The sequence below is a fragment of the Schistocerca cancellata genome, chromosome 1, assembly GCF_023864275.1.
Source record: "Schistocerca cancellata isolate TAMUIC-IGC-003103 chromosome 1, iqSchCanc2.1, whole genome shotgun sequence".
Classification (NCBI taxonomy): Eukaryota; Metazoa; Arthropoda; class Insecta; order Orthoptera; family Acrididae; genus Schistocerca; species Schistocerca cancellata.
Window position 1 is genome coordinate 305,046,045 of NC_064626.1, and position 17,575 is coordinate 305,063,619.

The window sequence follows — 17,575 nt, forward strand, 5'->3', positions numbered from 1 at the left end:
GAAGAAGGAAGAAAGAAGAGAAATGATCAGCGAAAGAAACAGCAAAGAGAGAAGGGGGGGTCACAGCATCACATAGCATTACACCAAGCACTAGGCCTATTTGAGAATGAAGAATGCAATTAGGCAGTGTTCATTCTTCTCAGAGCCTCCACACTCGGGTACGACCACTGTAATGCTGTAGGCTGAACTGGGGCTCATCTAAAAAGATGGTGTGTTGCCACTCCAGTGTACAATGTTGTCATTTGGTGAATGGCTGTTAATGTGTTTTTCTATGTTGCCACATCAAGGAAAGCTGCGTTAATGGTCGTTTTGGTGATAGGATGTGGTACTCTATGTGATGTGGCACTGTCTTGCTGAAAACATGCCCATTTCTTGAATCAACTTATGTGAAGGTGAATGTACTATCCAGCACAGCTGAGGGTACAATATGTCTGTCCTCTCAGATTCTAGTCGCATATGGCTGTTGAGATCCTCTCCGGCATTGTATATGACTGTCTCGTAACCATCAATTTTGTATTGATGAGTGGGTCATGAAATCCCATACAATGCAAGCACCAATACTGCAGATAAAAAAAAAAAAAAATGTTGTCCCAATAGGCTATGATCCTGCCACTGCCGAATTTCGACATGGGGTGAAAGACTTTTCTCCTACTTGCATAAGGTATAACACAATCTTCTCACAAACAACATTCAAATGTCATTTTGGAATGCGTGTTATTTCTATGTCTAGGAATGTAGATGGCATTACTCTTTCCTACTTTGTGCAGTTGTGCTGAAATGCTAATCATTTGTATAGCCAAGCATTTAGTACGCTTCAGGCCAACTTGACATTTGTTGTATGCTGCCTTCATGGTCTTGCAACTTTAATGGCAAACATCATATATTCTTAAGAGTTAATGAGTAATGTGATCATCAGTGGAGGCAGCTCACTAGAACCATTAATTGAATGAAGTACTGATGTACACTTAATTTCAAGTTCTAAGAGTCTTGCTGCATTTGGACCCATTCTCAGAATTTACTTGTAATCTGCATCAAAATATGAATCTCACACTTTGACACCCATGGCACACTTATTAAATGCTACTTTCACAGAAAATATATGTATGTAAAGAGTTTTAACAGTAATTTTGCTTTTTTTAAATTGGAGGTGGATAGTAACACAGAGCCTTTTTACCCACATCAAATACATTTAAAAATCATTTGTTGGCAAATGAAGAATTTAAATTGTAGCTTACAGAAAGGTGACATTGTGCCACAGGAGATAACAGTGATCATCAGTCTAGGTCCATTGTATTGACACACATTAGCTGATGACTGTGGTAACAGCTGTGCTCCTGTGTTTTAAATTAAAAGATGGCCTAATTTGGCTAAAATGAGGTGATGAAATTTTAAAAAACTTAATGTAAACTATGATTTCTTCATAAAATATTATTATAGTGTCATACCACAATTTTCTTTTAACTGTAGAATGTCAGTACTCCTTATTCCAACAGTACTGTATATTTATGAGCAAATGAATTTAAATACACACAGCTACATCTAGCACCTCCTTTCAATCTGATGACAATAGTGATCAGTCATGGCACTAAATCTGTGTGACACTAAACACTGCTCAGATGCTGCTCACAACACCACTGATTGAATGAAAGTTATGCTGAAAACACAAACTGTGAGATGAATTGCTTACTTTACTACCAGTTCATCGTAAATGATCATCCTAAGGCACGTGGTATCCTGAGGATGATAATTTATGATCAGAATTGGTAGCAAGAATAAGGTGAAGTCTTGAGGCTGATCGATTGTAACCAAAACTGGTAGCAAAATAATGTTATTAATCTTGGTAGCTGTCAATTTTATCAACATGACTTTCTTTAAACTTTTGACAGCTATAGTGCACCTGTTACTGAAAATATTACATAAAGATTCGTTGTACCTGTGCCAGACACCAAAGCAAGCTTCCAGCGTGATGGTATTCCAGAGGTGTTCAGTAAGAGTGAAGCTAAGTGACTTGATTGGGTCGTATTCATTCCCACATGTTTATGAAATGTTCATTAAATTTGTCTGACGCTGTTAGGGAGCTGAAGTGCAGTCTTGTGAAGGTACAGATTGTCTGTTGAGGGATGTAGATGAACAAACAAATGCACACGACTGGGGACAGTAGGTTCCTATATTTGTTGCTCTTGACATGAAGGCAGATATACTGTATCTGGTAAGTAATATAATATTAAATCTTACACCACTACTTTTTCTTACCCGAAAATAACTTCATGTAGACAGCGAACTAACTCTAGACAACATGTTGGGCATATTGGGTGCTCAAATACCCTAGCTTTTCAAATCGGTAAATGCAGAGGAGAGCGTTAGAGATCATAAGCATCATTGATTGCATGTGTTACAAGGAATGTTAAGAAAATTGTTTTTGCGTAGCAAGCTTGAAAGGAAACAAATTGCAAAGTGCCTGAGAAGTGAATATCAGATATTCAGCTCTGAGGATGACACTGGTGGAGAAAAAATGCAAGAAATTCAGGAGGATTGTACAATATACCTTAGATCAGTATGTGCTGATCAAAGCTTTGAGGGATGGGAAAGACTGACTGTGGTAGAACAACCATATTACAAAGTTGCTTTGGAAGCAAAGATAACTTCTTCACAGATTTAAATGAAGTCCGTCTAGTTCACAAACAAAAGCAGAATAGAGCCAAATTGGCTGAAAAAGAGGAATGCAAGAAGAGTTTTTCAATGAGTTTGAAAGTAAAATTTTTCCAACTGGTCTAATTAAAAGTCCTAAGAATTTTTAGTCTTGGGTAAAGTCAGGAGGAGGATTGAAATCATCTGTCGAATACTTTGGTGTCAATAAGGGCACTGAAAAGATGATGACAGAGAGAAGGCCAAAATACTAAATTCAGTTTTCCAAAATTGGTTTTCACTATGGAAGATCATGATACACTTCCTCCTTCAGTCATCGCACCAACTGTGAAGTGGTGGATATTGAGAGAAGTGATCGCAGAATAGAAAATCTAATAAAATCACTCAATACTGGAAAGGCATCTGGACCAAATGAGATTCTGTGGAGATTACACAAAAGAACTTGCTCCTCTTCTACTAATAGTGTGTCTTAAGTCACCGGAAAAACATAGGTACTGAGTGGTTGGAAACAGACATAGGTCATTCCCGTTTTCAAGACAAGTTACCAAACTGTTGCTCATAACGATAAGCCTACATTGCTGATGATGTTAATCTGTTGCAGAATTATGAAACAAGTTCTGCCCTAACTCATTATGATATTTCTGGAGAATGAAAATCTCCTCTAAAAAAAAACTAACCTGGATTCTACACTGAATCACCAAAGAAACTGGTAAAGCCATGCATATTCAAATGCAGAGATATGTAAACCGGCAGAATATGGTGCTGCAGTTGGCAATGCCTATATAAGACAAGAAGTGTCTGGTGCAATTGTTAGATCGGTTACTGCTGGCACAATGACGTGTTATCAATATTTGAGTGAGTTTGAACGTGGTGTTACATTTGGTGCACGAGCAAGGGGATACAGCATCTCTGAGGTAGCAATGAAGTGGGGATTTTCCTGTACGACCATTTCACAAGTGTACCGTGAATATCAGGAACCCGGTAAAGCATCAAATGTTGCTGCGGCCGGTAAAAGGTCCTGCAAGAATGGGACGAGTGACGACTGAAGAGAATTGTTCATTGTGACAGAAATGCAAACCTTCTGCTGATTGCTGCAGATTTTAATGCTGGGCCATCAACAAGTGTCAGCGTGAGAGCCATTCAGCGAAACATCATCGATGTGGGCTTTTGGAGCTGAACGCCCACTCGTGTACCCTTGATGACTGCACAACACAAAGTTTTCCACCTTACCCGGGCCTGTCAACACTGGCATTCACCTTGCCCGGGCCTGTCAACACTGGCGTTGGACTGTTGATGACTGGAAACACGGTGTCTGGTCGGACGAGTCTCATTTCAAAGTGTATCGAGCGGATGGGCGTGTACGGGCATGGAGACAACCTCATGAACCCATGGACCCTGCATGTTATCAGGGGACTGTTCAAGCTGGTGGAGGTTCTGTGATGGTGTTTAGTGTGTGCATTTGGAATGTTATGGGACCCCTGATACGTCTAGATAAGACTCTGACCAGTGATAAATACGTAAGGATTCTGCCTGATCACCTGCATCCATTCATGTCCATAGTGCATTCCGACAGACTTGAACAACTCCAGCAGGACACTGCGACACCCCACACACCCAGAATTGGTACAATGTGGCTGCAGAAACACTCTTCTGAGTTTAAACATTTCCTCTCTCCACCAAACTCCCCAGACATAAACATTATTTGAGCATATCTGGGATACCTTGCAACGAGCTGTTCAGAAGAGATTTCCACCCCCTTGTATTCTTGCATATTTATAGACAGCCCTGCCAGTTTAGTGATGTCAGTTCCCTCCAGCACTACTTCAGACATTAGTCTAGTCCATGCCATGCCATGTCGTGTTGGTGGCACTTCTGCACAGTATTAGGCAGGTGTACCAGTTTCTTTGGCTCTTCAGTGTATAAACAGAGATCTTACAAAGCACTGTTCATTGGTTTGACCATGAAATCCAGAGTTCCATAGACAAGGCCATACTTCCAGTAAACATTTGGTGCAGTTCTCCACTGTCATTTTGTGAACAAAATTCAAGCATGTTAAGTATCACACCAGGTTTGTGACTGGATTCAGGACTTTCAGATACTGTATAACTTAACTTGTTATTTGTAATGGGAGAAAATTGCTGGAGATGACCCAAGGAAGTATCAGAGTGTCATTACAGTTTACAAAATCTGAAGCACAATACATCTTTTAGCAGATAATGCTGTTATCTATAGGAAAGTCGCAACATCAGAAGACCATAGCAAAATCCAAGAAGACATGCAGGGTATTAATGATTGGTGCAATGTTTTTCAGTAAATAAATGTAAGATATTGTGCTGAAATAGGTGAAGAGATCCATTGGTGTTTGATTACATTATTGGTAAAAAAATCACTGGAAATAATAGAAATTATAAACTACCTAGGAGTAACCATCTAGAGCAACAAAGTTTAATGACCTTATAAAACAAGTTGTAGAAAATGCAGATGGCAGGCTGATATTCATTGAAAGAATTTTAAAGAAATGTAATTCATATACAATTAAAGAAGTGGCTTACAAAACACTTGTTTGACTGATTCTGGAGCATTGTTAATCAGTGTGGGATCCTTACCAAATAGGATTAACAGAGGAGACACAGAAGATCTATTGATGTGTGGCACATTTCACCACAAGTTTTTCAGTAAGCATGAGAGCATTTTGGAGATGCACACTCCAGTGGCAGTTACTGTAAGAGAAGCGTTGTGTATTATGGAGAATGTTACTGCTGAAATTCCAAGAATGTATATGTATGAACAGTTGACAGCATATTAGTCCCTTCCACATGTCTTCTGAAATGATCAGGATGAAAAAAAAATCTGTCAAATTAGAGCTCCTGCAATCATTTATTGACAGTTGTTTTTTCCCAAGCTCCATTCGTGCATGGAACAGAGAAGGCTATAAATGACAGCAATATCAGAGGTACCCTTCACCAAACACCGTAACATGGATTGGGGAGTGTGTATGTAGATGTAAAACTGTTTCTGATTTAGTAAATTCTTTTTCTGGAAATTTGTGGTAAGTTTCTATGGGACCCAACTGGTTGAGGTCATTGGTCCCTAAATTTGGTAAAATAATTCAGTAATGTTAGTCATGTTCACATACATGCTATATGAAGTAACTTAATTGAATAGAAAACGATTCTACTCACGAAGCGGCAGCAGAACACACACATAAATTGATTGTTTTCGTTGTTACATTCCACATGAAGTGCAGTATATAATCTTAAAATTTTAAAGGGTTTTTAAATTATCTTACGGGAACTCCAGTTGTACCTATCACATTCCTTGTTGCACCAGGTGACAGTTTGCTAATTATTAGAAATACTTCGCTGAAAGAAGCTAAGATCGTTTTATGACAAAATTGTGGAGGAAATGCACTTAAATTTCATGTAGGAGTAAATAAACAAACAAACGTGTGGACAGTATTGTGGCAAACTGATTGACTGTGTTTGAGTCACTAAAATAGTTAATGGAAAGCCTAACATTAAATTAAATTCATCATAAATCATGCTGAAATGTTATGGAACTTGTAGTATCAAAATTATGTATTTAGTGGTGATGGGTTCTGAATATTGCAGCCAACAAGCCTGTGTACAGCCACTGGCCAAGGGTAGTTATTTGTGACTTATAACTAACTATATTGCTCACACCCATTGTTATGCCAGATAGCTGTGTTAATAAATGATGGCCATATGAGCAGAGTTGCAGTAGATATTTGTAAAGAGAAACATTTTGAAAGTGTAACTTTAGTCAGTAATTTCATCTATTCTCATTAGTCAGTAATTTCATCTATTCTCATATAAAGTGAAATGTGGGGTTGGTACTCTGATTGGGTTATTGAATTATTCAGCAGCAGCATCTTCATAGAAGAATAACAAGAGACGTTGCAGCAATGGACAGAGAAAACCTAAGGTTTTATTTTTTTCTCTTTTCTACCAATTTACTGAGCAGTTCAGTGTTCCTGACAATGTTTGTAAACAGAGCCATACAAAGGAGTATTGCAAGAGCTAAAACTACAACATAGAAATACGTAAACTCTTAGCTCAGTTTTATGAGTAAATATTCATGAAAGTGCATAAAGAAGTTTGTTGTTTCATAGAAAGTTCTCTTCAAGAAATAATTTTGCTCTTCATGCTTAGACTTCCCTTTTTCTTTGTGGCTCTAGTCTGCTTTCAAGACTGATATTCCTAGACTGCTTCATTACGTTTTTTACTGACTTGTTTTGCTGCCTCTTTACAGTTTCACTACAATTCAGATTCCTAATGGCAGATAAAAAAGACTTCATTGTATCGATTTTGTAACGTTTAAATGATGTTATTTGCAAGGCTTAAGAGTTCTCCTAAAGCACTTTGTATTCTGTTATAGGTTTGGCCATGTTTTCATGGCTGAAACAGGAACGTCTGTTGGAGAAATCTCTGGTCAGTCTAAACCCATAAACTCGTGTGATTTTCGACCTTCACGACCATTCAGGATCATTACAGGAAGTGAAGACAATACCATTGGTGTGTTTGAAGGACCACCATTCAAATTCAAAATGACAAAGCAGGTATGTAGCTTATTTCAGCATAAAATCATTTATGGTAGTACAATGTGTGGGCTGCTGCATGTGAAAGAGACTGCTTTAAAAGGGAAACTAATTACTTTGTGAGAGCTTCAAGCTTTCACTGATAAGAGAACTAGTGAAATAACATTATATGTTCCTAACGTAAAAATTCTATTAAATTTGAACAACTCTTTGAGGGTTCTGCAAACATCTGTTTTCTGGCTAGCTTCTGTTCATTTTCTATATTGTTCAGTATACCTTTAACATTGAGGTGTGTGTGTGTGTGTGTGTGTGTGTGTGTGTGTGTGTGTGTGTGTGTGTGTCTTTCCAAATCTGAAAGAGGACGTTGTCTAATAGCTTAGTCTACATTTAAATGTACTTCAAATGTGCTTCTCTACCATTCAACACCATCTCTATGTAGTGAATAGCAATCAGTTGATTGATATTGTTGCTATCCCCTCCCAGATTTTCAATCAAATATTTGTGACAACTGGGATTATAAATTTAGTTGCTGCTCATTTCACTTGTGCTATTAGGCCCCAACCTAACCACAACACAATAATGCTTGACATATTTGAACATAATTTGTGACCAAATAAAGAAAAGAATGGTTTCAATTTTGGCACTAGAAACTGCCTCTTTTTCTCATGTCAAATTGCTTAGCTGAAAGTATCATCCCATTGGCTACGCAAAAGTGATGCGTTGCCAACCTATGAGCAGAAGAGAAACACTGCCATGACTGCTACTGGCCCTAATCTGTACTGTAGACATAATTTTTTTTTTTTTGTACCATATGGAAAAGCCATACGGTAAAAATACTGCCTACTAACATCCAGTGAACTGAAACTATTTTTGTTTCTAAAATGTCAGTTTTTGTTAATGAAATGTTCACATGTCCACATTTTTATATTACAGTTGGTTGTTATACATTAACACTTTGAGCCCTGATCCATAGTGCATGAAGCTCTACTACAAGGTCTAGCTGTTTTTAGCATATTTTAATCAACAACAACTCTTAAATGGTTTTTGTTATAATAATGACATTACCCTTATTGAAAAGCCTGAACTTTCTAGTTTGAAGCTAAGTGTAATACTTTGTTCTTTGAATTAATATTTGCTTTCATGAAACTTTCATTTATAGCATTGTTTTTGAAAAGAGGAAAAATTGGTCAAGGAGATATGCACTTAATGCTCAGAAGGAAACTACATTATTTTAAACAAGAACTTTAATAATTATTTATACTGCTTGTTTTGTATACAGTAACCTCCTTTGGCTTTATTTTAAGATGTACTTTTGGTCTTTGTATGATAAATTTTGAAACACAGTATTTTGCTCATTGCCACTTTGCATTCACTACACTGGTAGCTTGTGTCTGTGTGTCACACTTTCCCAGTAAGCTTTTTGCCTCTCAGAGAACACACTACACATTGTTTTTGCTACTGTTTCTTGCCTATTTCAGTCAATCTTTTTCAGTTGATAGTTTGGAGAGTCCCGATGTACCAGGTTGTGGTTCGAGATCTCTGCTGCCTGCAAGACCTGCACAGATAGTTGTTCAAATGGCTCTGAGCATTATGGGACTTAACATCTGAGGTCATCAGTCCTCTAGAACTTAGAACTACTTAAACCTAATCTAAGAACATCACACACATCCATGCCCAAGGCAGGATTCGAACCTGCGACCATAGCAGTCGCGTGGTTCCGGACTGAAGCGCTTAGAACCGCTCGGCCACCGTGGCCGGCACAGATAGTTGTCATAAACTGTGATGTTGTGAGGCATTTTCCAGTTACCTTGTTGTACAATGTACTTGAATTAATTATCGCCATTAGTATTATGTGGAATGACAACTTTCTCCACCACTTCACAGTTCAATGCTCAAAAGCCCCATATGATAGTTGTTGGTCTGATAAGTCAACACACAACTTGTTTTTATTATAGTCCACCACACAGGCTGGTTTTGACTTCTCTCTGCCTCTCTTATCAATATACGTCACAATCTCAGCAGTGTGCCTTGTACTTATCATGTGCACATTTCTTTTGTCCTTCCAACAGAATGCCAAGATATTTCCTTTATGCCTCGTTGAAGTTTCGGATCTTTTATAGTGAAAGGTAATCCCTTTCTGGATTTTCTTGTAGTTCCCACAAGGACAGTTTTTTGCAGCTTCCAGTTCTGAAGCAAGGACTGAACTGGTGTAGAATCTGTCTGTAAACAAAGTGTAACCTTTTCCTGACAGATTTCCAAGCAATGTCTTTACAAGTGTCACTGTGTCAGACCTCTCTCCTGCATAAACAGAAAAATTCGACATAATCTGTCTCTGACTCTGACAATGTGTACAGTTTTATACCATATTTATGGCTTCTGTGGCATGTACTGCTTGAAATACACATGGCCTCGAAATTTGCACATAGCTTAATCAATTGTAATGTTTAGAAGAGTGTATATGCTTGCTGGAAATTAGCAGACACCATATCCAGGAGGGGTCTCACCTTGTGCAGTGGGTCATAACCAGCTTCTCCTTTATTCTTAGCAACTGAATTGTCACTGATGTGAAAGTTTCTCAAAATAGAAAGAAACCTGTCACGGCTCAGGATGTTTGGACAGAAATTACATGACACAACAGGATTCTTGGACCAGTGCTCTCGTATACGGTGTCTCACACTTACACAGATACGGACTTCAGTTGCCAGAAACTTTCTTATTTCTATGAGAGTAACTCCTTTCCACTTTGATAGCGAGCAGGTAGGGGAAAGGGAATTTGTGCTTCGTAATTTCCTTATGCTTTGTTGTGCATACAGATTAGTTTGTTGCTTTATATGATTCACCATACTGTCTGTAAGCAAACACAAAAAGAAGTCTAGAGGTGTACTGTTCTGGTCTAAACTGGTAAGGTTGCTCTTTCCAGAGTGTCCTGAGAATGGACAGATATTTGGCACACAATCAGTAGTCATCCGGCCTTCCTCAGAATCAGTACGGTGCGAAGTTTTCGGTCTCACACTCACCCTCGGTTGCCCACGCACTTTAGGTGTGGTATCAGCAGAAACAATGGCAATACATGCTTCTGAAGAACTTGGATGCTTGTTCTCCTCGTCTGAATCTACCATAAAATAGTATTTGCAAATAAAATCGCTTACTACAGTAGTTACATATTGAAAGCTATTTCAATTGAAATCAGAATAAAAATACTGCGTATTTTGTTATTTGCATTCCTTACCTGAAGACGCAAAATCTTCTTCTTGAATATAGTCTACGTCATCATCAGAATTGAGCAAATCATCATCCTCTGAAAAATCAACATCACTTTCTTCAAACTCTCGATAACTCACCAGTGATTTCATCACCTGTCAAACCGCGCTTCGCCGTGATGACGCATCTGAGCGCACGCGCAGAAGAATATTCCCTCTCGCAAAGCCTCACAAGAAAAGGAGGAGAAGAAGAAGAAGAAGAAGAAGAAGAAGAGTGGTTCTCCCTTGTCCAGCATGCTCGCACTGTCTAACATCAAATACTTCAACTATAGCTTCTGCCCTGCCTCCCAGACCATTGGGAACCCTACGACCATGAAAAGGAAGGAAGAGGAAGATTGAGCACACGTGCCTGTAAAATTACAGGCATCAGGTTTTCGGGCTGGTCAGGCGCGCCCATATTTTTACGGGTGTTGGCCCCTAAGTATTAATGTGTGGAGAAATGTGTGTTGTCAGGTTTTTCACATTTTCTATATCTTCCAGAACACAAAACTGGCAGGGAAAACTCTGCAGAATGTAAAAGATTTAGGGTGAAGGTAATAACCCACTGAATAGTTGAGGTGTGTCATCAGTAGGCACACAAGAAAGACTGAAAACTTCATTAGATTTTGCACAAATCCTTTTCTTAGACACACACACACACACACACACACACACACACACACACACACACACACACACCTGTACAGCCACGTTGTGATGGTTGAATACCGAATGCCAGGACTGCATTTTGGCAGGAAGATTGGAGTGAAGGATTGTCATATGGAGCGGGTGAAGGGAGAAAAGATGTGAGTAGCAGGAGGGAGTGTTAGGGAAGGATGGCAGACAGCTCAGAGGGAGGCAGCAGATGTGGAAAATAGGAATGAGACACACAGACATTGGAGCTGATGAGTTCGTGCAGTGCACAATGGCAGTGATGCAGGATAGTGACTGAACAGAGGAATGGGTGACTGTTGAGAAGTAGGTTGGGCAGTGAATTTACAGAAAATGAGACCAGGAGGATTATAGGAATGAAGGATGTGTTGCAAGGACAAATCCTATCTTTGTAGTTCAGAAAATCTGGTGGCAAGGGGAAGTGAATAGTTTATTTATTGAATCTGAAGATTGCTTAGCTTTAGATTACCTGCTTTGTGACAGCTTGTACCTTCGTAATCCATTCAACAGTCTTTGTTTTGCAAGCATTATAATTATCACCAACACATTACACAAAATCCAATATGATATTTGTTTTCAGAGAGATGCCCACAGAGTGGTGGAATTATTGAGTCTTAAAATACAGTTGTTACATTTTAATAAAAGGCAGTCCATATCACAATAATTTTTGTATTTTTTATTCTGATAACTGGTTTCGGTTTATAAGACCACACTCAGACCAAAACCCTGAAATACAGGTTTATTACAAATGATTGAAGCGATTTCACAGCTCTACAATAACTTTATTATTTGAGATATTTTCACAATGCTTTGCACACACATACAAAAACTCAAAAAGTTTTTTTAGGCATTCACAAATGTTCGATATGTGCCCCTTTAGTGATTCGGCAGACATCAAGCCGATAATCAAGTTCCTCCCACACTCGGCGCAGCATGTCCCCATCAATGAGTTCGAAAGCATCGTTGATGTGAGCTCGCAGTTCTGGCACGTTTCTTGGTATAGGAGGTTTAAACACTGAATCTTTCACATAACCCCACAGAAAGAAATTGCATGGGGTTAAGTCGGGAGAGCGTGGAGGCCATGACATGAATTGCTGATCATGATTTCCACCACGACCGATCCATCAGTTTTCCAATCTCCTGTTTAAGAAATGCCGAACATCATGATGGAAGTGCGGTGGGGCACCATCCTGCTGAAAGATGAAGTCGGCGCTGTCGGTCTCCAGTTCTGGCATGAGTCAATTTTCCGCGGGCTACGCGTGAAACTTGCCCGCACGCGTTCAACCGTTTCTTCGCTCACTGCAGGCCAACCCGTTGATTACCACTTACAGAGGCATCCAGAAGCTTTAAACTGCGCATACCATCGCCGAATGGAGTTAGCCGTTGGTGGATCTTTGTTGAACTTCGTCCTGAAGTGTCGTTGCACTGTTATGACTGACTGATGTGAGTGCATTTCAAGCACGACATACGCTTTCTCGGCTCCTGTCGCCATTTTGTCTCACTGCGCTCTCGAGCGCTCTGGCGGCAGAAACCTGAAGTGCGGCTTCAGCCGAACAAAACTTTATGAGTTTTTCTACGTATCTGTAGTGTGTCGTGACCATATGTCAATGAATGGAGCTACAGTGAATTTATGAAATCGCTTCAATCATTTGTAATAGCCCTGTATATAACATTTATAGTGGGTCATATATGGAAAAACTTAATCACCTTAGAAACTAATTTAAAAGCAACATTAGTTATGATATAGTATGGTGTGTTACCCAGATGAGTGAGGAGCCAGTGCACAGAGCCACTGTGTCATACCGACTGGTGCCCTTCACAAACTGCTGACTAGCTAGCAAAGTCTAGGCGTTATAAAAGGGAAACTCTGTCCATTGTTCATCACGTGATCCATTGTAAAAATTATCAGATTCCACAAATAGTGTTTGTGTAAATATAAAAACACGATACTGCACATGAAAATGTAATAGGATATTGCTTACAAACTACTAATATGCTTAAAAAATGCTTAAAAGGGCAATAGCAATAGCCGGAATATTAAAAACTCCCCATTGTCAGGTGCCTGACCCAGCTATTACATTTTGTGTATGTTGCCATAGTGACTAGCACAGCAGATCTATTCAGTTAAGCAATGATTATGTTCCGTTGGATAACAATTGTTCTAACCCATGAACACTAATTTATTGCTCAAACAGTACACACACTTGTAAGACAATGTACAATACAATTAGCAATACACAAGTGGCCAGAGGAGCCTTGTGCTTAGGCCTATATATTCTTCACTTCCAAAAGGGATGCACCCGGTAGGCTGCTCATGCAATTGCTATCATATTAGTAGGTTGGGTGGCCTCTAGTGGCGGAATCTATCACAAACTTCACACGTGAACTATGAAATGGTGCACATACAAAATTAGTAGTTACAGCTCTTGTCTTCCTCTGTGAAGAAGTGAGCACCATGCTCACGTCCATTTCTTGTGTGGTCAACGTAGGTTGTTGAGTCATACATCATGCTGCCACCAGTGTGTGGAGTTGGAAGTGGTGCAGACATAGAAAAGTGCAGTGTCCACCTTCCTGTGAGAGGCCATATGTTAGGACAAAGCCCAATCCCAGGGAAGGAGGTTGCGGCGAAGGCGGTGGAACAGGCAACGCTGGCTGCTACAGAAGCGGCAGAGGTGTCGGCTGTGACAGCGTGTGAGTTGGAGTCCCACCGTAGCTCCTGACAGCTGAAGGGGGCACCCGTAGCAGAGGAGACAGTGTGGAAACGTCGACAGAGGTGATGGAGAAGGGGAAGGTAAAGGCTGTGATGTAGGAGACAGCCTGGTGGACAGATTGTGTGGGGCAGCAGAGGGACACCTGGTGCTCAGCCACCCATGTGGGGTCGTTGCTGGTTGACATGTTGTGATAACCTCCCCTCAGCCTTGCAGATGACCCAAAGACATTGGCTGTGGGTACTCTTCATTACCATCAGCACCCATTACGTCCAGGTGCCAAACCTGTGAGCCCAAACAGCTGTGCCAAGCTGGAAGCATTGTGGTGCCAGCGCAGTGTGATGTCATGGTGTCGGCTGAAGCAGGTATAGCGGAATCCAGGGCTGACAACCATGCCACAACTCTACCAGACTCGTTATCACTGATAGGGGTGAACCTATAGGAACTGAGGAATCTGTCAAGTGTTCCTTCCGGTGACACATCCAAAACGTGTTTTTTTCTTCTGTGTCTTAAATGTTCGTACTAGTCGTTGTACACGCCCTTTCATTTGAGGGTGGCAAGGAGGAACCGTGACATTATGAACGCCACTTTTTGTACAAAAATCTTCAAATTCGTGAGATATGAAATGGGAGCTGTTGTCGGCAACTAATGTATAGGGAAGACCTTCCATTGGAAAAATTTTTGACAAAGGAGAAATTGTTGGCACTGCAGAAGTAGACAGACAACGCACCACATACAGAACCTTGGAATAAGCATAATTACAACAGACCAGTAGAAATTCAAAAAAGGTCCCACAAATCTACTTGAATTTGTTCCCAACGCTGCAGTGGATCTGGCCCCGGTGGAAAAAAAAAAAAAGCACGGAGAACTGCCTTACGGATGGCACACTGTGGTGATAGGGTGCAACAACTCTAACTATTTCCTCATCAATGCTTGGCCAAAAAACTAGCTCTCATGTCTGTGACACACTCCAGTGGTCCACATGCAGTAAATGCATAACCTCACACCAAAGGGCAGATGAGACTACAACCCAAGGAGTGGTGTCCATTGTAGCTAACAGCAGCAGCACTCTGTCCCAAACAGAAAGACAATTTTGCAATGCAAAATAATTTCTCAGATGATCAGAAGCATGGGCCGGAGATTTGTCTAGCCATCCATGTTGCACATAAGAAACAACTTTACTTAAAACAGAATCTGCAGCTAGTGAAGCTGCAATTTTAGTGCTAGTAATAGGAAAACCATCAAAAACATTTTATGCTTCCGTGCCTGAATGAAAGCAAAGTAATTCCTCTTTATCAAACTCTGGAGCCAGACCAGTCGGCAAATGCGATAAGGGGCAGCATTTACATTTAGTGCTGTAGGTTGAAAATTTATCTCATGATTGTATCATGACAGGAAAAGTGCCTACTGCTGTAAGCGATATGTGGCAAGGAAGCCAAATGGTTAAAAAGAGATAACTAGTAGTTTTGCAGTCTGTGATTAGGTTAAACTTAGACCCTTATAGTAAAACATGAATTTTTTTTACATCATACGCCATCGCCAAAGCCTCTTTCTCCAAGTGAGAATAAAGCTGTTACGCTGAATTAAGGGATTTAAAGGCATATGCATTAGGGTGTTCAGAACCACTCCCCAAACTTATGAGCAAAGACGGCGTCAAGGCCAAACTGAGACACATCCGTTGCTAACACAAGGTGCTGGTCCGGCTGAAAAGTGACCGAACAAGGGGCAGCTTAGATTTCAACAACTTGACTGCCCGTCGGTAAGCCGGGGACCAGTGGAAAGGAACATTTTTACATAATAATGCATGGAGTGGTTTCTGCCACAGTAACAGCATCAGGTATGAATTTGTGGTATTACGCAATTTTGCCTTAAAAGACCTGTAATTCCTTGAGGACATGGAGGTGTGGCAACAGCGTCAGTATGCGTGTGCAGTGGTTTAATGGCAGCACACAACACTTCAGAACCCAAATAAATAATGTATGGTTGAAAAAGCTGTCTTGTCCGAATGACATTTTAGCCCAGCAGACTGTAAAACAGAAAATAGAGCATGAAGGTTCTACAAATGTTTGTCTGTAGAGGCACCAGATGCTACTGTCATCGAAAAAGTTGATGCACCTGGTACTAATACAGTATGTCAAACGACAAACATTGGTATTGATAAAGCCCAAATGGGGTATTGATAACTAGAAGGTGTTTAGATTCCTCGTCGAGTGGCAGCTGTAAATATGCCTCTGCCAAATCAGTCTCTGAAAAATAATGGCCCCTGACAATTTTGCTTACAGCTCGTCAGGGTGCAGCAAAAGATAGATAGCAATGACTGACTGTTTTTAAGTTACCAATACTGAGCAGACTCGGAAAAAACAGGGGCGGACTGTCTGTTTCATCATAATATGAGCCTGAAATCTGTTGCACAACCCAGTTCTGGGGAGAATAGAGTGGAAAATTACGCACAGAGGGCATCTAACTGTTGATATGGATCTATATCAGAAACCAAATGCACTTCATCATTGATGGAGAATCCAAACCAAACAGATTTTCAGTGTAAGCGTTGTCTACAACTGGGAATGTTAATGAACGAATCATAGCATTTTAAGAGACAGGCTCAGAAAACTGGCCAAGAATGAGAATCTGTTGTTTCTTATAGCTCACCAGCCTCCATGACACTAGAATTAGAGGGGGAGAACCCAAATCCTAATAAGTCTGAGAATTCGCTAATTTTGCTGCTGCACCTGTCTCTACCTGTGTTCTCAGTGGTTTGTTAAACACACACATACTTCAGTGTATGACTTACTTTGAGGCACTGTCACTGCTGTATGCATCCATGTTCGGTTCAACCTCACTCATGTTTGGGAAGGAGTTGGATACAGAAACAATGCCCTTTCATATGACACCTGTTACACATTGCCCAGTGCTTGGGACGCATGGTCTGTTCGTGTTGAATGAATCCGTATGGGCTTGAAGGCAAACGATGATTACCTGTATGACACTGATACATCTGCTGGACTGTTGCAGTAATGTCTATGTTCGCTTGTGAAATGACTGATGGCTGGGAAGGGTGAGAGAAACTGATTTCTGAAACTTCAGACCACCTACAGCACATGAAACTTCAAATGTTCAATACTTCCACAAACATATGATTTTCACACTGTAGAGCTCGTTCGCGAACTTCTCTATCAGGAGCAAAATGTATTATTGCATCACAAACCATTTTATCGGCTTAGGATTCCTTATGAATATTTGTCACAAAATTAGAATGCAAAGATTGTAACAACTACAGAGGTATCTCTTTAATCAGCGTTGTGGGTAAAATCTTCGCAGGTATTGTTGAAAGGAAAGTGCGAGTATTAGTTGAGGACCAATTGGATGAAAATCAGTGTGGGTTTAGGCCTCTTAGAGGTTGTCAGGACCAGATCTTTAGCTTACGGCAAATAATGGAGATGTGTTATGAGTGGAACAGGGAATTGTATCTATGCTTTATAGATGTAGAAAAGGCATATGACCGGGTTCCTAGGAGGAAGTTATTGTCTGTTCTACAAGATTATGGAATAGGAGGCAAACTTTTGCAAGCAATTAAAGGTCTTTACATGGATAGTCAGGCAGCAGTTAGAGTTGACGGTAAACTGAGTTCATGGTTCAGAGTAGTTTCGGGGGTAAGACAAGGCTGCAACCTGTCTCCACTGTTGTTCATATTATTTATGGATCATATGTTGAAAACAATAGATTGGCTGGGTGAGATTAAGATATGTGAACAC

The 17,575-nt window shown here is 40.2% G+C and overlaps 1 protein-coding gene across 2 annotated transcripts in view; it reads left to right on the plus strand.

Annotated features, from left to right (window-relative positions):
* LOC126172520 (actin-interacting protein 1) overlaps positions 1–17,575 on the plus strand; it is a 178,119-nt gene that overhangs the window by 54,132 nt on the left and 106,412 nt on the right. For both annotated transcript variants that reach the window (XM_049920890.1, XM_049920889.1), the window contains exon 5: positions 7,045–7,225. In XM_049920890.1, coding sequence (XP_049776847.1) covers positions 7,045–7,225 — 181 coding nt within the window. The remainder of the gene's footprint in view (positions 1–7,044; positions 7,226–17,575) is intronic.